Genomic DNA, 24,030 nt, shown 5'->3' on the forward strand with positions numbered 1-24,030 from the left:
CATGGAATCTTTTTCAACTGGAAGGCACCTGTGCCACATTTCAAACATCTGTACAATTGTAAAATGTATACGCTTTGATGGCTTTATAGCAGTTGTTTGGTTCAGCTTGGCTTTTTATGCCATTGAAGATAAAAAGATGAGTTATTCCCTCTGAAAATGACTGCTTTATTTATCATTAACTTTCAAAACACATAACCCCCCAAAGTATCTATACATGCAATTGACTCTCTACATAAAATTAAGTCACCATTAATATTTATTTTTTCAAATAGGTATTTGCACAATCAGGCATTTGAACTTTCACTAGAGAAGATGGAAATAAAAATGAAGTTACAAAGCACCGTTTCTTTAATCGCAAAGAGGAGGCTGTTTTCAAAAACCACATAACACTTATTTCCTTCATAGCCACTTCAAAGGGCAATGCAGACTGTGCCTGTGGATTCTGTGGCTTTACTAATAGCTAGTTTGTGGTACAGGTACGAGAGCAAAAGTTGGTGTGGCACAGCAGTGAGGCTCTAGCAAAAGAAAAGCACGTTCAGAGCAAAGCTTCCAGAGGAGCTAGAGAGTCAAAACCCAGCACCACTGTCTTTTGGGTCAGAGCTCTTCCAGAGGTCTCTTCCACGAGCCCAGGTTTGCAGTACTTTAACGGAACAGGTATTCAAACAACACATCACCTAGGAAACACAGCACTTGCATTTTGGAGGCTACAGACTTTGGATAGGCATTTTGTGGGGTTTTAATTTCTAATGAGATGAATATACAAATTAGGTGAAAACATCATTATAAAATACATCAGTATATTGACATCAAGTTGTTTTGTAGCACAATGCGCAAGTAAGTGCCAAACCGGCTGAACAAACTATGCACTTTTGTCTGACCTTTTCAAAACCATTTTTGATCTTTGTTCCATTGTACCTGCAAACAAGATTATAAACAATGCACCCAAAGAGCTAAAAAAAAAAGAACTTGGGTATTGTTTGGATTTTGGTTTTTCTTTCCCTCATTTTCACACCACTCTTGGACGCAGTGGGCTTTCCTTATTTTAGAAGTTGTTATAGCTACTTTAATGTTCCAAAACACTAGTACATGCTATATTTAACAAAATTGTTTCTGCTGAGAAACAGGGTAAGAATGTCACTTAAATCAGTGCTGTCACATTTGACAGCAATGAAATTGAAGTTAGCTTAATTTCACTGCCTTTGAAATAAGCATGCTAGAATACATTTAAATCTGAACAATACAGGAAGAAAATTATCTCAGATTGCCTTTTTCTCTCAAAACCCAAACAATTGTATGTCTATTGCTTGTATATGGGCTTTCACAGCATTCATTAACATTACCAGTTCTTTTTTTCATAATCTGATAATAAGAAAGCCTTTGGGTCCAACATTCATTTTAAATTAAAAAAAGAAAACACAAACCACAAAACATGGGGGAAAAACCACACACATAGAGGCTATGTGATACTTGAAACGTATCTGAAGAGTGGCTTGAAACTGTTTATTAATACCGGGGTTTTAATAAATATTTCTCTTAAACATGGTCATATATATGAGAGTTTAACAACATTCAAATATTCTTTAGTAAATAAAGCCACATATGAAACATTCAGTTCAACACTTTATGTATATTTCTGGTACAATTAAAAGACAATAGCTCTGGGTAAATAATTATATTACATATTTATAACTACTGTGAGAATAGACATGTTTTATATAATCTTCAAATTTAAGAAAACAAGATATACATTTGAGAATATTAGAAGAGGACATTCAAATCTTGTAGATTATCCAATCTTTCTTCCAAAAAATAAAAACCAAAATAATACAAGTAGCTTTCTGGCCCCTTCTTACTTCCCCTACAATCCTTTTCCCCTTTCACACACACAGAGCAGCATCACAACCAATTTATGTTGTGTTCCCCCTCTAGAAATGTGTCCTGGTAAATAAAAGTAGTTACAAAATTGTCTCCCATCTAAATTAAGAGTTCACTGGACAAAAATGCGTAATTGTGTTTCATTTCATAATTACTCCTCCAATAACAAATCTTAAAACTTAGACCACATGATTAATTGCATCTACATTCCATAAGAAAAGTGAATCAACCACTTCCTTTAAGTTGCCTCTTTCTAGCTGATAAATTACTCAGACTGACTCAGTATCATAGTTAATGATACTATTCCACTGCACTGTTTCTCCAAGTATCTAGTGGGCACTCAACACTTGTTGTAGTTAAATGTACAACTTTGCTTTTCTTACAAGTAAAATATCTGTAGGTACATTAACATTCGTAATGATTTAAGCGTAAATACAAAAAGTAATCTTTGTAAACAGTTCTCATATCATACCAAATACCCAATACAGAATGTTCAATGAAGCATTCAAGTCACTGCTGTTATGACAAACCAAATTAATTATAACTCAAATATATACTCGTTAGCCAAATATATTCTACGAAATATGAGAGCTGCCAACGCAAGAGTCAGAAGGACAATCAGAACGGTTGATCCAGTGTGGTTCATGTTGACTCTTGGTTGCTGTACCCGATTAAAGTCAGTTGAAGACGGAGGCCGTCTCTGACTCTGCTGCTGGGCACGGCGCTGCCGAGGACTCATAGACGTGTTAGTGGACACTGGAGGAGTATGCTCTTGACTGGCTGCTGCACTGCTGTTCTGGGTTTCAGACTAAAAAGGAAACATGGAGAGTTGTGAGGCAAGACACTGTGCAAGATCAGCAAGGAACAAAATCGTTAGATCTAAAACACACTATTCAGATAACTGTTAATACTTGCAAGCTTGATAACACATGTCGCTAGTAATTACAAGATTGTTATAGACATCATTTTGTCCAAACACTGTCTTGAAAAGTCTATTTCAAGCTGCAAATTAGCAGTTTTAAGGACTTTATTCTTTTTAAGGAAGAAAGTCTGTCAAACAGTACCTGAATTCTAGATTGTTTCCAAATCATGGGATTTCAAATATCTTTGTCTACAATTTGCTTAACTCTCTGCACTTCAATAAAACTTTAATAACCCTCCAGATAGTTCAGTCTCTGAGGTTTTATACCGTCACCTAATACTGAAAGGGAAACAACTTGAAAGAAGTCCAGAGAACTATAACTAAGCAATGCTCCACTGCTTACTGTGGACAGCCGAGTCCAAAACTCTGCTCTCATCACCATCAACACCGCTGGAAAAAACAAAACAAAAATCCTGAAGACAAAACACCTGCGTGATTCCAGCATGAAGTACTGAGCACTGTACTTGTGAACGCACATACCTATTGCCCTCTACTGGTAAAACATTGGTCTGCCATTATATGTAGTGAACAAAATAAACATTAGCAACTGATGTTCAGCTCAGGAGAGTATTATTTGAAGAAAACAATTTTGCAGTTTGCAAGGTTGAAACTGTGGGCTCCACTATTCCACTGCCCTAATCCTCCTTGCAATACTAAAAGGCTCATACTTCTGACATTTTAGTATTAGAAATAGTGACATAGCATAGTTGTAGGAAAGAAAACATTTTGCCAAAGTTTCAGTTTTAAAGTGTTTAAAAAATAGTATCTCTAACACAAAGTTATTAATCTGAAGTAATCCTTTGACTTCTCAGAATAGTCTGCAGGTATTCCCTGCATCTATTCTCCAGAGTTAGCTTTCTTCCCCCTCCCTTCTAAAAGGTTATCATTATAGCAGGTAAAACTAGAATTCTGGACATTCCATATTTACTTCCAAGCAAAAGCCTTTTAACAAACACAATATCCACAACCCTAAGCTCTGCATTGGCCAGCTGCTATATCCACAAAAGATATCCTTTGCACATGGCCAGAGAGTGATGTCCTTAACTGTGTACCAGACTTGTTGATCCACAAGCCACGGTGCTATTGTGACTCTTTGGCCACATACTCTGCATGTAGGAGAAGAAATTCAAATATTTACCTAGTCAGTATTTGACTAGCCCAGGGAAGAGATGTTCCTTTCCTCCCTCCTCATAATTAGTATTACCAGTGTTTATCATCAGCATAGAAGCACTGATGTAATTACACATTTGACAACTTGCCTGTTTACACAGGTTTCTTGCCTAAGCAAACAAGCAGCTTGGGTAGTTTCAAAGAAAATTGTTATTTTATCAGTAGAGACAGCCAAGAACAACACCATAAGCAGCTTGCTGTGATTTCCATTACACTGCAGGAGAAAGTCATCCTGCTTCGTAGAGAACCCACTAGGAAGCTTCTCATGCCAAGGGAAATAAAGACTCAGAGAAATAGAGCATTTGACAAATGAAGTTCCTAGATTCATCTACACTGCCATCTTTCAGAAGAGGAGAGGGAGAAAAGTTCATTCAGGAAGCAAACCCAGCAAAATTCAGCAGGCAAAGTGTTGTTAAAGCAGCTTTAGAAAAAGGAATAAAAAAAAAAAGGAGTCTAGAAATATTCCTGACCCTTTACACTTACTAACAAAATAAACTAGCTCTGGCTATCACACACCTGGGTTTCTTCCCAAAATCTTACATCTAAAAATAAACCAGAAAGGTCCTGTTCTGAACGAGGCACAGCGCCATACACTGATACGAATGGAACTGTGATTCAAGACAAGCCTCACTGATGATTGTAAGGCTTGAAATTATTTTTTGGAGGCAATTATATATACGCACCAGGACTGCAGAAGACTGACAGCCTCATGCAAAACTGCCTTGGGATTCCCAACATAATCAATGACAAAGTATTAGCAGACATGCAGAAGCAAGATACATAAGGAAGGCACAATTATTACCTGGTATAAATTTGGGACCAGATGCTAATGTACCTTAAATATTCAAAATCACAAAACTGTTGAGGTTGGAAGGGACCACCACAGGAAGTCCAACCACATCTAGTCCAACCTCCCTGGCTCAAGCAAGCTCACCTAAAGCACATTACTTGTGTCCAGATGGCTTTTGAATATCTCTAGGGAAGGAGATTCCACAACCTCTCTGGGCAACCTATTCCAATACTCAGTCACCCTCACAGTAAAGAAGTTCTTCCCCAAGTTCAGGTGGAACTTTGTGTTTTAGTCTATGTGCTAATGCTATGCTCTTGTCCTAACACCTGGCACCACTGACAAGAGTCTGGCCCCATCCCCATAATATAAAGATTTTTTGTTTGAAGACTTAATTGCTAAGAATTCCAAAACATTAAGAATCCCCCAAAATGGCAGATGAGTTGTATTACGTGTTAAAGGGGGGAAAAAAAAAAGAAAAAAGAAAAATCAATCTTCTTGTCTTCACTTGGGCAAGTTTTCAAATTCTCCTTAAGCAAAAACATTGAGATTTGAGATTTTTAAGACTAACAAAACCTCACATGACAATTTCCACCCAATTTTAAGTCGTTTTCTGTCAAACTATACTGGAAATGTTGGTGATGAAGGCTTAACAGACTAAAAATGTTCAATAAGAGCTATGCGGTAGCCATCTTTAGCATCTGATCTTTACAGTCACTGAATATGCACTGAATGTGCAACAGTATTTTCGAAGCTTCTGAAATTGCTAAGACAGGTAGAAAACTTTGCTTCAGGGAAACTGCAGTTTGATGAGTAAGGCTAGTTCAACAAAATGAACATACATTAGATTTAACAAAAAGTTCTATTCTGTAACGAAACACAAGCAACAAATTTATGTTCAGCCTACTGAAGAATGGTAGCATTCACTGCATCATTTATGTGTGCAGGCTGTTATTTTAAAAAATTTTATCAGAATGTTGGTAGAATTAAATAATCACCTTAGAATGGATGTTTTACAAATATAAAAACTCTGTGAACTCAGAACTATATAAATCCTCTGGGTTACTGAAGCCTCTCTCAGTTATACTCATGATCTCAGAGATACCAAAGTAAGACAGAAGGACCGGTTAAATACTTATTTGTCCCTGTAACTCCCAACTGAAGAACAGCTGAAGTTTGGCACAGCATGGCTTAACAGCTAACAAGAAAATTGTCTGTTTTTTTAATGAATCAAAGTTGGGCCAAGTACTCCTGATTGTCATTTAAAATTGTTGCTGCAGTATTAGGGAACTTAAGACACGGCTTAATAGTGATACAAGGAAGTAACTTTTTCACAATATATCATTCAGAACACATGATGAAAAATAAGGGCTTCTATAAATCTTGTGTATCAGAACATAGCCTCATTTTCTTACAGAAAGGTCCCTCATCAGTTCAAGATTAGTTGACTTCAGTTACACTGTTTATTTCATCACTCCTCATTATTACACTTCAGCCAGCCAGTATATTAGTGCAGGACACTGCTACAGTATATTGCTTAATAACAAGTGTTTTGAGGTTTACTGTATTTCTAGGTTATCAGAAAAGAAGTCTAACCACAGTTTTTAACTCATAACTTTATAATTCTTACCAACTACTAGCTTTATTCATCGACTATAAGCACCAAGGTGGAACATCATTCCACACCAATACACTAAATGTAGCTTGTGAGAAGGGGGTAGAATTCAACGTTGGATCTACCTCTGCCCTTTTTGTTCTCAAAGGGAATAAATTCCAAGTTCACAAGAGCAAATTTTCTGCAGTAGCTTTTAATTAAAACACACATTTGTAGAATAAGTGGTAAACACTTTACCCAAGAAACGGAACAAATAGTTTTGATGCTGCCCTCATTCAACACTTAAAACTTAGTAAGGTAGAATTAGGTCTTTACACAAGAACTAATCCAACAAACTGATTTTACACATGCAAGAAGCTAAGCTGAGTAGAAAGAATCTGAGGTTTACATAGATGCTCTTCTTTCATGCCTCTGGCTCCCTACTTTGAAAAGAGTTCTATTTACTTTCACATGAATAAGAACACAGATAGATAGCTCAAATTCTTTAAAGCTGTCTTTCCTGTCACACAATTCTTTATTCCACAGTGTAGCTTTAAGTTTTCACTTCCTAATGGCTCCAGAAAATACCTAACGCTCAAAATGTGGCAGCTCAGAAACACAGATATTGCTTCAAACTCCAATTAACAATTATGAGCGTTAACAGTCTGACCCCTTAAAATGTGAATCCACTTTTCACCATTTACAGATCATCACATTTAAATCTTTACATAAATTTCCATGTTTAAATATCTCATTTCACTTGGGACTGTTCTACTGAAAATGAAGTTAATCTTTAATTATTAAATCTGCATAAATGATTAAAAGACATTTCTTAGAAATTGAATTAAAAAAAATTAAAAATCAGCCTCTTTCCTCAAGCAGATGCCAGCAATGCCTTGGTATTTTGGTTAGTTCTACTATATTAGCCAGGATTTGTAATAAGAATAAAACAAAATGGTTTATTAAATCCTGAACAATCTGGAAAAATCCTCATTGTAGGAAAAAAGTACACTATTAGCATGTTTATATTTCTACATAGCTAGAAAATATGCTGCAAACATGCAACAGATGGTCTGACGTTATTTGACGTGGTTTAGGTTTTTTAACCGATCTGCAGCCCCATCCTCTCTAAAAAAGCCAGCTTAGCTGGGATTTGCCTGCAATTTAGCAGTGAATTTAGATTGCAGTTGCCACGGTCATAACAGCAGCTGCCTTGGCCCACTACCAGACCTTGGTCACTTCCAAAACCTTATGTAAGCCGTACACCTAGCAGTATTAAACCATAAGTGTTATACTTCAAACAGTAAGAATATTTTAGATTCACTTAAGAGGTTATAAAAACCAGGAAGATATTCTTAATTAATATCTAAGTGCTACAAATTATCACTGAAACATTTTTTTTTGCCTCTGGCTAGGAATTCTAGTCCAAAATCTTGTATTATGCAGATGGTAAATTGTAGTACTTCAGACACCATAATATTTTAATGAACTATTAACCCACACATTAAAGGAACTAGTGGGAACAAGAACTGCTAAAAGAGCATTATTTTTTGTTTTAAGAGAAGGAAGTAAGGAGATCACTATTTCTAGAAGTGATTCAGCATGCTATTTGCTAAAGTTTACACACATAAAAGTACGCAGAAATTCTAAGAAAGAAGTAAAAAGTACATACTCTTAATGAAGCCTCCAAACAGCTTAACAGTACCGACTGCATGCTCAAACTATGGCTGAACTTGCAGTGATAAAGCTCAAAGACAGACCATACCGTTGCACTTGTTGGATCCTGGAATGCTCTAGCTGCACCACCCTGCTGGGGCTCACATGCAGCGGCAGAGTGGTTCAATCCTGACGTGTTTGAGGGTCCAGCATCAGACTTCCTGGATGAATTGACTTCTGCCTACAAGGAGTACATATGTAGGCTTCAGAAACAAGACCAAAATTGCTCCAAAAAAGTTTATCTCATTTAGGAATGTGTATTTTAATGTACACAGAATATAAGACTTTCTGAAATGTAATAATCAAGTACATCAACTGCATTTCAATTACATATCAACAGGTTTAAGAAATTCTCTTTAGAAATAAATTTATGCTTGTGCATCTGTAGTCTTAAGTAACAATTTTGTTTTCATGTAACAGGCATAACATTGAAAAAATACACAGATGTATAGAATAAAAAAGAAAACTCTGTAGAAGATCCAGGACATTATGCCAGAAGTAACACCATTTTTTAAACCTTCTGTTTCTCATGTCCTTAAATGAACGCTGACTAACTACTGTTACAAATGAACAAACATATAGCCTGTTTCTCAGCAGGGGTAACTAGTCCCTGGTAAATGCTAACTTAATGTGGCTATTCTGGTTCCAGTACTGCAGTTGCCTCACAGCCAGAGTGGGCATACATGCAGGGCACTACACTATGTCAGGCACATATGCCTTAATTTCCAGTATTTAAATTTCAGCAAAAGCAGAGCAAAAGACAAAAAAAAACAAAACAACAACCCAACACAAACCCAAGTCTCATAATAGTGCTTTTGTACACATTTGTAAAATGTCTAATGAGCATCAATTCCCAGAATTTACATTTTATGCTTTTGGAAATTTGAGACAATCAGCAGTGACACGTAGAGGATCATGAAGAAACCTCTTGTTAAAACAATCTACGTGCCTGCAATAATCTCTTGGGAACAGAAAAGGACACGGTATCATAGTCCTCCACTGAAACGCTTTTAAATTTATACATAAAAATTGATCTGGTCATGATTTTTTTTATCAGCAAAGAAGTCACTTTCCGAGTCATGTATCTGGATCTCAATTTTTTATAAAGTTAACAATTCCAAATCTAACACTTGTCTTCAAATGCAGATATAAGTAGGGGTAGTAGTAGTAAGAAATACAAACAATGTATTAGAGACCAACCAGTTATGGTGATAACAAGCTGATAAGATCACAAAATAATAATATTCTTTCATGATGCTATTTTGTGTGAAATTAATACATGCCAAGAAGAAGGGAATTTATCTCAGGAGAAGCCAAAAAATATGTCACTGAAACAACCTGAAGATTAAGTGTTAAAAACACAATCTGATGATACTGCTATTCTTTTGCACTTGAATATTCTAACATTGGATAAGACAAGTTATGACTCAAATATGGACCAGCAATGAAACATCACAGGATTATGAACAATTTAAGTTGGAATGGATCTCTAGATGTCACCTGGTACAGCTACTTCCTCAAAATAGAGTCATGTTCAGCCATCTCCAAAGCTGGAGATTCCACATCTTCTGATAGGCATCTGAAAAGCCACAGTGTGAATTTTCCTTTCCAATATCCAGTTATATGCTCCCTTCCTGGAACCTCTGACCACTGCTTTTCATACTTCTGCTTTTTCCAAGAGTTCAAGCTTTATAAAGCATACACATTAAAAAATGTTGATTTGATTTACTTTCATTTTTGAAAGTACCAAGTCTAGTGTGCCAGACAGAATTTGGACTAAAATTCGAGAAAATAGAGCACTTGGAAGTTCCTAAAATGGAAATATATTTTTTTGTCACCCAGTCTCTATTTTCTTCAGCCTTTACCTGTGCTTCCAGAAAACTGAGCACTGTTATCAACGGGGAAAAAAAAAAAAAAAAAAAAACAACAAAAAAACCCAATATATTTAAATGTAATAATGAAGGTAAGTGGAGAATTAATTTCATGGCAAGATATGTCTTGTGATGATAATATGTAGGTAAACCATGTTGGTTTACAGTAATGCATATGCTATTAGTCATCTACTTTCCTTTTTTGCTTTTAAGTAGAGTAGAGCTCTCAAAGTGCAGAAAACAGTTTACAAGTCAATGCAGAGCTGATTTTAAAGAAGTAATTTTCTACTCAAACAGGAACAAAGGCAAAGGCTCACAGAAGCAGGAAAACTATAATGAGGAAGTGTGCTTTGTTATTTTTTCCTCCTGAATTTCATATTCCTTTCTCAATAATATACATGGATATTTTTTTAAAAGTTTCCATTTTGCTTAAACATGAAATGATTTTTCACAATCCCAGGATCATCTAGGAAAAGTTAGGAAATCTCTTTTTCATTAGCAGTGATTGCTAGTATGTTTGCTAGTAGAGTGCTCTCAAATTATACACTCAATCAGCTATCTGACGTTAAATCTTACCCCATAAATTGACATGGAATATATCCAAATGATTCCTACCTTTTATACTCCCTGCTAGTAATTCATATGATTAGTTTACTACAAACACATAAACTGAATGCCTTAGCCTAACATCAAACAAACAAATAATAAAGTCAAGCAAAGCAGAGAAGCAGGAAGCTTAAGAGAACTCAATCCCTAAAAATTAATTTGAGAAAGGAAGGGGAGGTGTAACCAGAAGACAAAACCATTTCACCTTGTAAAAACCCCACAATGAATTGTAAAAGACTGTAGAAACCCAAGCCTTTTGTTCATTTTTCCTTTGCTTAGTGCTTGTAATTAGGATGTAGAATTAAACATGTGGATACATGGAACACACCAATATTCTTTAGAGATTAATGTCTCTAAGCCTGTCATTTTAAAACTGAAAAAGGTATGAAATGTAACAGTTTTTCCTAAAAAAAGAGAAATATATACTCTGATATTTCAAGAATTTCTGTGAATATTAGCAGTTCTTAATTAAAAATACAGTTTTTAACCCTTGTGAAAAAAGCCAAGAGCAGGCAGTCCATTGCTTTTCCAAGTAGCTTAACTTCAAAACTGTTTCCTCATCTTTCCAAAGATTTTTGAGACTTTTTTCATAAGCATTATTATACACAGACCCAACCACGTCAACATGTCTAGATGTGAGATTGCACAGAAATATGCAGGTCCTGCTCAGTAAGAGGAAATCTTCACTCTCGTGGCACACAAGAAAAAAAAAATGTAGTCTTTAGGACATCGTAAGGAGAACATTGGTGATAAAAAGGGACATATTAGCTCGCCTGCACTTAGTATCTATCCAGCACCAGTGCCACATTGTGATACTGTATTCCACTGTAGTTTCCTGCCCTCATGCACAGCAATCTTCCTTAGTGGCTGATTTAAGAGTTTAGTGGAAAACCCAGTGAAGACAACCCTGTGCATGCAAAGACATGCAATTTTCTAAGGCGCGTATATGACTGAACAAACCTTACTTTCAGTGAAACACAAGCTACAGAACACATTTTTGGGTAACAGCAACTTCCATACCAGAGTTCAACTTTCAGTATCTTCAGCTGCAGAGTAGTTCAAAAGAATTTGCAATCATTTTTCAGTAGGAATATGTTTTATTCCTTCCATAAGCCAAAAGAAGAAAAAAAAATCACAAAGGGAAAAAAAAAATTAGGTTAGCTTTGCCCAAAGTTTCCTAATACTTTTATGATAACACTAGTTCTGGAGAATTTAATTAAGTTCTCAGGGACTAAAACCAAGGAAGTAAAAGTGACATAGTTAAGCAGTTCTTACCATAGTGCTCACCACTGAAATTAGAACTAATCAATCAGTGCTTGAGATGCACAATTTATTAACTGGTACATTGCAAAAGATCCACTTCTATTTTTCCCTTTCAGACTGTCCTAAAAAACCAGATTTCCACAGAGTGACTGATGAAGGTTTATGAAATGATGAATGTTTCTGCAATTTATAAAGCTTTTCCTCTTTTTTTTTTCTTTTTTTTTTTTTAATTCTACACAACAAAGCTGAAAGTTAAAAATGGTGACTTCACCTTGAAGCTAATTTGTCTGGCAAGTTCTTTAGCCTCCTTGTCCGCCTGGCTTGACACTCTTCCAGATGTTAGTGGTAAGAGGGCTGTCTTCATAGATGTGCCACACATTTCACAACAGAAGTCTTGTGACCTGGCCACAAATGACATAACTCAGAATAGAGTGTTCTCATAATGTTCTTGGGTGCTTGTCTGAACAAACTATTTGCAAAACAACCCACAGAAAGACAACTGGTGTCAAGAGTAACAGCTTAAAAGCACTTCCCTTAACCCCAAATCACATTATTTTGGAAAAATACATTGAGAACTTTATCTATACATATCCTTTCACATCATTTAGAAAAATATTTCCAAGTTACTTACATATTGTCATTATTTATTCTTTATTAATAATTTGCTAACTTTTTTAAACTTTACATTTACAGTAAATTAAAAATGTCAGTTATCAAGGTCTAACTATTATCAGAAATATTAAATTTGACCCAGGAGCTTGCAATTCAAATCCAGGAATTTTAGCTTCTACAAGAGCATTACCCATCCTCTCTAGCACACATAATTTGTCTATAGGTCACACCACAGGCAGCTCTCTAAGCCAGTAAGAAACCACATAGCCTTGATAATATAGTATCAAAACCAACCCACTGAACTCTGCACCTAAGCAGGATTTATTAGCTCTGACTCAGTGCAACACTAATTCAGAAGCTGCAGATTCTGAGTGGCCCAGAGCACGGGCAGAATAAACTCACATATGCCTGCAAAATAAGGTATTGGTTGCAACTTGGAATACAGTAACTTCACTTATAAGATTAGGATATGGTTTTTCATATACCTTCTCCTCCCCAGGCGGAAAAAGGAGAAAGATTAAATGCCCCACAGGTCTAAGATTTAATTTAAGGATAATCACAGAATAGTTAAGGAGTGACCTCTGGAGATCATTCAGTCCAGTTTCCTTGCTCGAAGTGGGGTCAAGCAAAACACATTGCTCAGGTCTGTTTCCAGTTGTATTTTTAATACCCCCAAGGACAGAGACTCCACCACGTCTCTGGGCAACCTGCACTTTGACCATCTGGGCTAGTGCTTTGACCATCCTCACAGTAAGAAAAATGTGCTTTCTTGCATTGACTGAATTTTGTGATTTCAGTTTGTGACCACTGCCTCTTGTCCTGCCACTAGATGCCACTCAGAAAAGCCTGGCTATGCCTTCTTTACACGTTCCTTTCAGGTATTTGTACAGATGGATGAGATCCTCTTCAGGCTGAACGCTCCCAGCCCTCCTAGCCTTTCCTTGTATGAGACACGTTCTGGCTCCTCAATCACCTTCACGTACCCTCACTGAATTAGCTCCAATAAATCCATAGCTTCCTTGTACCCTTACTTGGACCCAGACTGGAGCCAGCACTCAAGATGTCTTATCAGTGCTGAATACAGAGAAAACATCACACCCCTCTACCTGCTGGCAATGCTCATCCTAATGCAGTCGCGGATACCATTAGCTACAAGGGTACATTGCTGTCTCATGACCAGCTTGGTAACCACCAGGACCCCCCAGATCCTCACCTTCCAAGCTCCTTTCCAGATTATTGGTTGGTGTTACTCCTCCCTATAGGCAGAACTTTGCGCTTCTCTTTGTTGAGGCTGAGATTCCTCCAGCCCATTGAAATTCCTCTGGATGGCAGCACAACCTTCTGGTGTATCAACCACTCTTCCCAGATTTGTATCATCTGCAAACTTGCTGATGGTGCACTCTACCCACTTACGGAGGTCATTAAGGACACTGAGTAACAGTGGCCCAGTACTGACCCCTAGAGTACACCAGCAGTGACCAGTCTGCAGCTGGATTTTGTGCTGCTTACCACAATCCTTTTGAGCTAGGCAGTTCAGCCAGTTCTTAATCCACTTTACTGTCCCCACTGACCTAGGCTGTACTTCATGAGTTTCTTCTCTAAGAGCATGACAAGGAAGGCAACACCAAAAGCCCTTGTACACTAAGTTAATAATTTCATCACAATCACAAATCTAATTTTAACTTAATTTCCTAAAAATCATTCAGAAGCAGCTGCTCCAGATTTTTTATTGTTGTAGCATTACTATTGCTTTAAGGGACTCAATGCATCATTGCCTTGGTTGTTTTCTTCCCTACCTACACTTACTATCAATTTCAACATGTTCATTTTCCCCCCATGCTGCATTACCACTGTATCGCAATGTCTACGCCTGAATTTCAGATGAAGCTCTAACTTTGACTGCACAATGCTGAAAGGAACACTGCCCTCTGAAAGTACTTTATTTGACTGTAAATTCAGCATTTGCACAATGCTCAGAAAGAAAAGCTCCAAACTTATATATATATATATATATATATATACAAATTATATAAACACACAAGGCAGAAAACTTTTTTATATTTGGAATAAATGCAAGAGAACAGACTGAAGTGACTTTACTTTCTACTCAGTGCTTAACCCTAAAATAAACCATATATACACATATAAGCCTACATTAACAAACTCAGTACTTACTTCTTTGCAAGAGCTCTTCTTTCTTCTGGAGTATAATCCAGAGATCCTATTGCTCCTTCACCTTTGGTTGGCATAAATCCAATAATGGCTAGTAAAGCTGTTCTTACTAAAATGGGAAAAGAGAGATACAAACAAGATTGGAGAGACAACTATTACGTCATCTCATGCTACACTCAATATAGAAAAGTGGCAGTTCTGCCTGCAAAACTTCATTTTGTCCAAGGCACTGATCTGAATTTCATACAAGCACCACTAGGGGTTTTTGGTACATAGCAAGGCTTTGTTCATCTTTCAGATTTCTCATTGTAAATGAAATGCCTTATTCTTCCATCAACCAACACAGAAAAGAAAAATTGTCACAAAAATCTTGCATCGATATAAAGACTAGAATTCCAGACTTTAAAAATGGGTTCTGAAGAAAAAATAGTAAGACAGAATCAATATATAAATTGTGGGGGAGGAGGAAAGAAAGAAGAGGGGGACTCATTAGGGTTTCTTTTGTTTTGTGTGTGTGTTTGCACGCGTGCATTTTCTTCTATTAGACATGAATTCTGCAATTTAGTGCTCACAAGCTCAGTGCTTTTCTCCTATGCAATGTACAGCAGAATTTGTTCCTTTTATGTCATCATGCCAGGGAAGGAGCTTACTTAAATACTAATAACAGCTCGTCCAAACTGAACTGTCATCCAAAACATCTCTGACAACATCTGTCCTTCAATTTTGTTTTACATAGTTATATTTAAGAATTCAAGGCATCTTGCAAGCAGATTTAGTAAGTGTCACATGAAGATAAGTACCACAAAATAGAGATAGGATGTTTACACCCCTTATTTAGAAGACAGTATTTTCTACTCTCTAAAAAGACCGTAAGAGACTTTACAAAAGTTGACGAGTGATCTGAAAGAAAATTTCTGAGACCTTATAAACGTATTTTAAACATGCAACTGAGATCCAAAGAAGTAATTGATGTACTGTACTTGGCAAAACTAAATTATATACACAAAAATACTGCCTTGAAGGAACTGTACCAACTCTCCATTTCTATAGTAATGAAATATTAAAAAAAAAGCCAAAGGCAGAAGCAGTTACTCTGAACTCAGACCACATGTCTGTCTTCCTGAGTGTCCAGAAGTACAGCATCAGAATTAAACGCTGACCACATGCCCCCCTATTCAGCTGGTTTTAGTAATTATTCAAAAAAGGGGTAATCAGGATGTATTTTCATAAGAACAACTGAAAAAACCCACAACAAAACCAAAGAATATTTTAAGCAGTCTGAGAATTCTTAATGCTTGTGCAGCCAAATAAATAAAAGCTAATAATTTCCCCTCAGTTTCTCAGCCCTTTCACCCCATAACAATTTAATACCATTCCCAAATCCTCCTATGTCACTCCTTCATGATTTTACATTTCTCCCATACTTTCACTCTCTCAAAATCCATGTCATTTTCCACTATAAATATTCTTTGTGAGATTTTTTCAGTTTAAAGATCTAGTTGTCTGTTCGGGTTAACATTTTCCAACTAAATGTTACTTACTACTCCATGATGGTTGCCACGTTTCAGGATGATGCCCTGAGATGCTTAAACAAATCTTCTTCCCCACTTCAAACCTGCCATTGGCCTTCAAAGGAAGAAGGAGGATACAATAAAACATGCTGGAAGTTAGCTCTTGGGTTTTGGTGCATGTTGTAAAAATCGTGATCAAGCAAATCTACATGCAAACAACACGTGATAATGACATTACTGTCAATCTCACAAAACTGTCATTCAGCCTTCTGAACAAAGTCTGCCATCTGCTTCTATTTATGCATGAAGAAACCTTTAACTGATACCTCACATGTCCCAGTGTAACATGGTGGCTTGCCTGTTGCTCCTGTAACCCACATACAACATGTGGACAGCCTGAAAAGCTACAGCTCTATGAAACCAGGCACAAATGGAGGCCTTTGTCCCAAACTATAGGTGTGCCTTCATACATGTGACCAACCTCTCCAACAGAGACCAAGCAGGCCCATAGAGAGCACAGAAGATTAGACAATCACATCAGCAATGCCATTACTCCTGAAGAAAACTTACATTTATTAGGTTCAAAGTTACATGTAATTACAGAATATGGAAGTCACTTTGAAAGACTTCTGGTCTTAAATCGGCAGCATTAACTGTACTATGCCACCTTTCTTAAATTCCAAGAATCCCGCTCTCAGACACCTACAGTTAAACTGATGATGTAAAAAGAAGAAACTGGCAAACACGCTTACCGTCAGCAAAATAATGCTGGGTGGTTTCATGGGATATTCAGGTGGTAGTACTATTCGCCCGTGATAAATCCCTCCATCAAAATCTGAATCTGGAGGGCCTCTAACAGTAAAGTGCCATTCAAAAAGATTATCCTAAAACACCCCCAACAAAGGGAGAAGACAAAAAAAAAAAGAGAGTTATCAAAGAAGTAGACAACTAAATGCCATTTTCTTGAATAAGAACATGTTAAAGAAACAGTGCACAGCGTACATTTTAAGAAATCAAAATCAAATTAAAAGTAAGGCAACCAACACAGTACTAAGATTCTGGTTAAGAGGATAAAATATTGTAGATTTTTGGTAAATTTTCTTACACAATGGCTTTGTTGAAACTCCCAAATTTGTAATTCAAGCTCTTCATTCTAGTTGTGTTATGACATGAGTTTTATTACCAAACAGATGGAAAACAGAGTCAATTAAGGGAAAACTAGGTCTTTGCCCCAGTGAGTGATAATATCTGGTGAACTGACTGAGACCCACTCAAGGAAGAACATTAACAAGTCTCTCCAAAGCTCCTTCCATGGCCAACTCAGCACTGGGACTTGATTGACACCCCAGAGAATTCCCATCCTCTTTTGCTTGTCCATAAAAAATTCTGAAACAGCTATAGGGCCTTACTGCACAACAGGTACACTCTGAAATTTTTAATATCATTTTCAACAGTAACTAACTTCTCTTTGAGCACTACTTCTTTGGAGTTCTGTGTTTTGCTTTGTGTATCAGCTCTCATGCTGCCCACATTGAACAAGCAGAACAACCCCTCCTGTTAGGACAGGAGTGCAAATGGGGCTTGTTGTCAGTAAATGAGAGCTCTCAACTAACAGTAAACACTGCTATCACAGGGCTGTGACTGCCAAGCTAGTTACAACATTTTCAGGGATAGGAGTCATCAACATTTCCAGCATTTCCTTTCATCTGCTGCTGTTCTCTTCCCAGCAAGTCACTGTTCTAACTCAGAAATAAGACCTCCATGTAAGTTACAAGTAATAGCATGAATTAAATCTCACATTTCTCCACAGGAAGGGGAAAACACAAGGTGCAGTCAAAAACTAGTCAATAATAAAGTACACTCTATAGTACCTATTTTCCATATGTACACTAAGTGTGCTATCCATTTCTATGAACATTTCTAAAAATCAAAACCCAAACTGAATACCACAGAACAGTGCTTTTTTTTTATTATTCCAGAGAAATTAGAAGGGGGTTCTGCTTAGCTTTTAGCCACCAGAACTTTGCTATCCTCTCAGACCAAAAACTTAACTGGGTGCTCAGAAGACTTCAAGAAACTACTGTTTAAGTGGAATATAAGCAGGATCTCTTATAATGCATCCAGAGTTGCTTTTTCACAGGTGTTTTCATATGCAAAATCCTCATAGATCATCTAGGCCTAAGTGTTTTGTTAAGCAACTCAGCAACTGAGCCAAATGTCAGGTTTGGGTATAAAAAGCTTAACTTAAACATAATGCATTTATGCAGTCTCAGGAAGGAGGAAGTGGAACAAACATAACTGTAATAAAATTTCTCAGATGCAGTGCAAAACTGATATTATGTACTTTCACCAACAACCTGGAACTACAATACCCTTCAAGTGGAATTCTGCTGCTAACTTTCATCACAGGAAAAAAAGAGCTGAACCACAGTTAAAAGGTCTGCTAGTGCTTAAATATGTACATTTTAAATACATATGCATACAGAGAACTTAGCCTAATTACAAACTCTTGCAAACATATAGAGAAACAAACCTCCAAAGGCTGTGCATGATAATGATCTGTAGGATCCTTCAGCTCTGCAGCCTCCTTCATCAAACGTTTGACAGCTGAAAAAGAGAAAGTTTAAGACATGAAAATAAAGAAAAAAATTTACACATTTTGCATACAAAAATACATGAACAGTTCTTGAAGAGCTCCTTTCAGCCAACTAATCTTTTCTAGCACATACCAGCTTCTGCACTGGAGTTATGATCCAACACACAATACAAACTACTCACACTGAATAAATCTCAAGTGAGTTACACAAGAACAACGTTATGTTGTATGGTCAGAGTTTCTCAACAATGAACACAGGAGCTAAAGTAGTTTTTCATTTACTGACACTCAGAGAAAGGGTTTGTACCCAGCCTACCAGCATAAAAGTGGGCACGAGATGTCTGGCAGTGCACATTGGATTTGTCTCTAAAGAAAGCCTTTAGACCGAATAGCACCAAGGCTGTACCCTGGGAGTGAGTGTCAGTGGCTGGCTGGCAGAAACAGTAACCAAGAGTTTGCACTGAGAAGTAAGAGCAGACAGGTGGGGACAACCAGCAAGTGGGCTCCTGTCAAGTAGAATTTTAAATGGAAGCAGTTTAAAGTATATATTTTTGTCACATATTTTTGTATTTAATTGACAGTGATATTGTATGTATTTTTTCATAGCATTAGTTTATTATCGAGAAGCCAGACTATAGCTATCTTAAGCCAGCATAAAATGCTGAAAGAATATAAAACATTATTCCACTCTCAGAGCATGAAATACAGCAAAATATATAATTTAGCTTTAGTGTGATAGAAATAACATGCTTGTAAGAAGTTTTTAGTATTAAGCAACCTAGGGTATCTTAGAAGCACAAGTCTATGAAGAAAGGCTGAGAGGTACAGTTGTTCAGCCTGAATAGGAGGCTCCAGAGAGACTTGACTGGGGTCTTTCAATACTTAAGAGGGACTTCTAAGACAGAAGAGAGACTTTTTACCACAGTCTGTAGTGACAGGACATGGAGAAATGGTTTTAAACAGAAAGCAGGTAGGTTTAGACTGGACATTAGGAAGAAATTTGTCACTATGAGGGTGGTGAGGCATTGGCACAGGTTGCCCAGAGAAGCTGTGGCTGCCCCATCCCTGGCAGCGTTCAAGGCCAGGTTGGATGGGGCTTTGAGCAACCTGGTCTGGTGTGAGGTGTTCCTGCTCACGGCAGAAGGGCTGGAACTGGATGAGCTTTAAGGTCCCTTCCAACTCAAACCATTCTATGATTCTATTTCCACACCCCAGAATGTCAACTGAGAGGATGCAAAGAACAGTCTGAACCAATAAAAGTTCATTCTGAGAATGTGTGATCCAGTGAAGAGATCATTAAACTGTTCCTTCTTTAAGCATAGCTGCAGCATTCATTAACACAGCCCCTTCTTTGGCTAGTGAAAGCTGCAACAGAATAAAAAACAAGCCAAACCCACCATAATTCACAAAGTCTGCCTGCAACAAGTACATGACATTCTTTTCTAAACTTCATTAAAAAGAACTTTGATGCAAAATATGGTATTTCAACCCACTTAAAATCACACTGAGTCATCTGAGCAAACATTTAGCAATGGCAATTCTGACAAATAAGACTGGTTTGGGTCTATTCAAAATGAAGAATTATGAATTGTCAATAGTCAGAAAGTATCACTAATTCAGACAAAACACATTTCAAACCAAGACATTCTATTTTTCAAAGCCAGGTTTTAGAGACAAGATAATCAAGGTACTTTTTTATGTGGCATGACAGCATGAAAAATAACCATGCTTTCACAGGTACACTCACAGGCAACAATTTATCATAATGTTCATTGAAATTACATGTGAGGAAATTCACTTTCTGGGCTGACTCTAAAGAGCAAAGTTTCTGTCCTGGAAGGAGGCGAAGGATCTCTCCACTGCTCTGGGGAACAAAAGCAAGAACAGGTGCTATGGGTCAGAGGATCTGCCTGACAATCTGGCTCTTATATTACACCAAACTGACTGAATTCTTCTGAAAAGTAAAATGTGTTGTTAAAATTCTGAGAATCAGTTTTAAAGCCACCAGCTTCCCTAAGGATTGAGCGGTGGTGGCACAACAATTAATGAGCAAAATTTGTGTAATGTATGCATGTATGGTTTTTAGATTCATTTCTTTCAAAAATTGTTCCCTGGTCAAATCGTACTTCTTATTAAAGTTTACTTTAAGCTATCTTGAAATTCCTGTTCAGCACAACTGCTTTGCTTGGATAACACGGGTAGAGGTGAGGTGGGTGACACTAATCAAACCCAAGTTAGGAGGTCTCAGTTCAGCAAGGCTCAGCCCTTAGTACTTCAACACATGAAGAAACCGCATTTTGTGTACACAAAGATGACTGCAGTGAAACAAATTTATGTTTAAGTGATATGGTTGTGCATGACAGCATTTTCCTCAAATGGATACCAACCATTCCACTCTACCAATTTGCAGCTCTTCTGTTTGAAAAAGGACATAATAAACAAAGGAGCCCAAAACAGCTGGCATAAAGCTGGAAACCTCCTAACCTTTCAAGCTGGCTTATCTGATCTGTGAAAAAAAAAAAAGAGAATAAAACAACCTGCCAACTTTTACTGTTTCAGCAAATTCTTTCTGCCTTTTTGTTTTTTTTAATGGCTGCTATTTTTTTTTCTCTAGTTAAGTACAATTTAGAGGTCTACTCAGGAGAAATACAGAAAAAAAAAAGTCATTTTGTCCCCATGGCTGACCAAAACAGCATAGGTAAGGATACAGTTTACTTATCAAATCCGGGTTTTCCATGAATCAGTGAAACTCTTGCAAAGTTTCTCTGGGATAAAGGGGTTTATAACTACTCTGCCCACTTAGGCTATTAGTAAAATACCAGTCAAATTCATTATGTGTTTGTCTATTAATAATGCTACTTTGTACAACTTGGAAAAAGATAATATTAGAAAAATAAAAAGTTTGAAACCACACAATCAACTTGAATTGAGCATCAAGGCCCTTCAATTAGATGACACATGTGTCATGGATGACACTTTGGGAAAGTCTTTTTTAAATCCAGCTGGCTTTGAGATTTCCCCCTCTGCTCAATACCCGACCACTGAGCCAAGAGTCTCTGACCCACGGTGGGTGTAACTCACTGAGCTCACAGTGTCACCTGCTGAACCACCACCACAACCAGCCCTTGCAGCAGCCCAAAGCACTTGGGAACTCATTCCATCAAAGTGCCTGTATTTGCATTCAAAATAAAATCCCTAAATTTCACGTAACAGTGAATCACAGGCAGGCAGCAGTTCAACTTCACAAAGACTGGATCATGCAATTTAAAATAAGTCAGGATTCACTTACGTGTAAAGTACATATGATTTCTTGTACGACAACACTGATGAGCTTTGACATTTTAAGTAAAAAAAAAACAAACAACTCCCTTTAAGTGATGTGGTCACTAAAGCATTCAAAACATTTAAAGCAAAGAGTCATAGGAGGGGGTTCAGCCAAAAGTACCCTGAAATCTAAATTGGAATCCTTTAGCAGAATAGAGTATCAAATGGTACCTACTCCAGAAATAAAACTACATTACCAAACTTTCAAGTGAGGTCCACATTACTAATGCTCTTCTCCTCTACCTCTGCATTCTTCATGTTTATTCATTTTGCCCTGCCTTTCTTAAGGTCACATATGTCTTTACATAGATTACTGAGTTCCTGTATATATTTTTGTACGCCATTTCACAAAAATACAGAATTATAGAATAGTTATGGTTGGAAAGGACCTTAAGGTTATCTAGTTCCAACCCCCTGTACTTTCATAAAATTTTGCACAGCAGTTTACAGCCACTTAATCTTTAATCATGACCACATTTAAAGTTTCATTATGCAATGATACCTGATCCTTCAGAACAACATGTCCTAGTCACATCCATCCAAAATAAAATCCCTGAAGCGAGATGAAACTGTCAGTTTGGCAAGCCCTTAAACCACTAATGAGGAGAACATACTACATATTCTGTTTCTTTAAAGCTCTTTTACAAAGCATTCCTTACTGCTCAGCCTATGACGGGACAGTGCCATGACAATTCAGCAACAGGGATATGTAGAAACAGATATCCTTTTAACAGACCATGCGAAAATTTCCAGATTTTTCAGTCTTCTGGAATGAGGAAGCCAGTAGCAGAAGAAACCTGTAACACTGCTGATCCTTCCCACACTGCTACTGACCACCGTTATCAAACCTACATCCTCCAGCACTAGAGGAATGGGCAAAACAAAAAGTTAAAACTTCATTTCTGGGTGATCAAGCATCATCATTTTAGAGTAATCTCTATCATAGTTTCATTATTCCAAATACCACAATCTGTAGAACCCTGTTTCTCCATACTAAGTGAATTACTTTTCTAACTAAACGCAAACTGAAACAATTAAGTTCCTCATCACTCGCTGCTTCTGTGATGTCTTCCACTAGTCATGTTCCCATTTTATGCTGATCACATGTAACAAGACAAAGCACTTGCTCCTACAAAACTGAAGTGCACGATGACAGGACTGCACAACCGCCTGGGCCAACCGTGGGTTCCAAAATTGCTTTTATTTTAAAATTTGGTTTGATAGTTCCTTTGACATGGCCAAGGGCCTTTCCCAAGCCCCACAAGCCTCCTGAATAGCTGCTTTGCATCTTAACAGCATCATGTTATCCTTTTGCAAGACCCACAAGCCTCCTGTACTTACATAAAGTTTTCACGACTGTAAACAATCAAATTTTTATTAGTCCATTCTCTTTCAGAAATGACAGGACTTTAATCCTCACTTCCCTCAGAGCAGCAGGAAGTACGGTACTGTTCTGTAGTTACAATTCAAAACAACTGTTCAGTCAACAGAAAGGGAGATAAAAGAAATGTAAAGTACTTGTTGAATGCACCAGCATGTAACTATGTCTTCATCCTTAATTAATTTTTAACATCCACTCAACTTTTCATTTTTACAAAATCTATATTTCACACCTGGAAAGTACTAAGCAGCACAGTACCTACTGGTTATTTCCTACTAACCATTTTTTAACAACAAAGAACTGATGCATGGTTGTTGACAACAAGTACTTCTTACTTGTATGGAGTGGAGAAGAAAATATAGTTTGTTGAAAAGGAAGTAATTGTCCTGAAGATGGCAGCTAAGAGGATCACAATCTGAGCACATTATCAGTCAGAAACCAAAAGCCCTGTTCCTGGGCAGCAAATGGAGGGCATGCACACCATGCCTCTCTCCACATACTCTCCCCAGACCTCCAGTGCCCTCACTAGTCTAATTCTAGGTGAGGAGGTCAGCTGAAAACAAAATAAAAACCCTGTTGAAACTAAAATAAAACAACACTGTTGTTCATAGGTTCTACATGAGTCACTCT

At 37.2% G+C, this 24,030-nt stretch overlaps 1 protein-coding gene across 1 annotated transcript in view; it reads right to left on the bottom strand.

Moving 5' to 3' along the window:
- Positions 1-233: 233 nt before the first annotated feature.
- Positions 234-24,030, bottom strand: part of UBE2J1 (ubiquitin conjugating enzyme E2 J1) — a 28,044-nt gene continuing 4,247 nt past the window's right edge. Inside the window, exons 2-8 of the mRNA XM_034060735.1 lie at positions 18,633-18,706; positions 16,852-16,983; positions 16,130-16,214; positions 14,592-14,697; positions 12,076-12,205; positions 8,114-8,245; positions 234-2,683 (exon numbers count right to left, since the gene is read on the bottom strand). Of these exons, the coding sequence (XP_033916626.1) occupies positions 2,414-2,683; positions 8,114-8,245; positions 12,076-12,205; positions 14,592-14,697; positions 16,130-16,214; positions 16,852-16,983; positions 18,633-18,706 (929 nt within the window). The 3' untranslated portion in view covers positions 234-2,413. The remainder of the gene's footprint in view (positions 2,684-8,113; positions 8,246-12,075; positions 12,206-14,591; positions 14,698-16,129; positions 16,215-16,851; positions 16,984-18,632; positions 18,707-24,030) is intronic.

The sequence above is a fragment of the Melopsittacus undulatus genome, chromosome 3 (genome assembly GCF_012275295.1).
Source record: "Melopsittacus undulatus isolate bMelUnd1 chromosome 3, bMelUnd1.mat.Z, whole genome shotgun sequence".
NCBI lineage: Eukaryota > Metazoa > Chordata > Aves > Psittaciformes > Psittaculidae > Melopsittacus > Melopsittacus undulatus.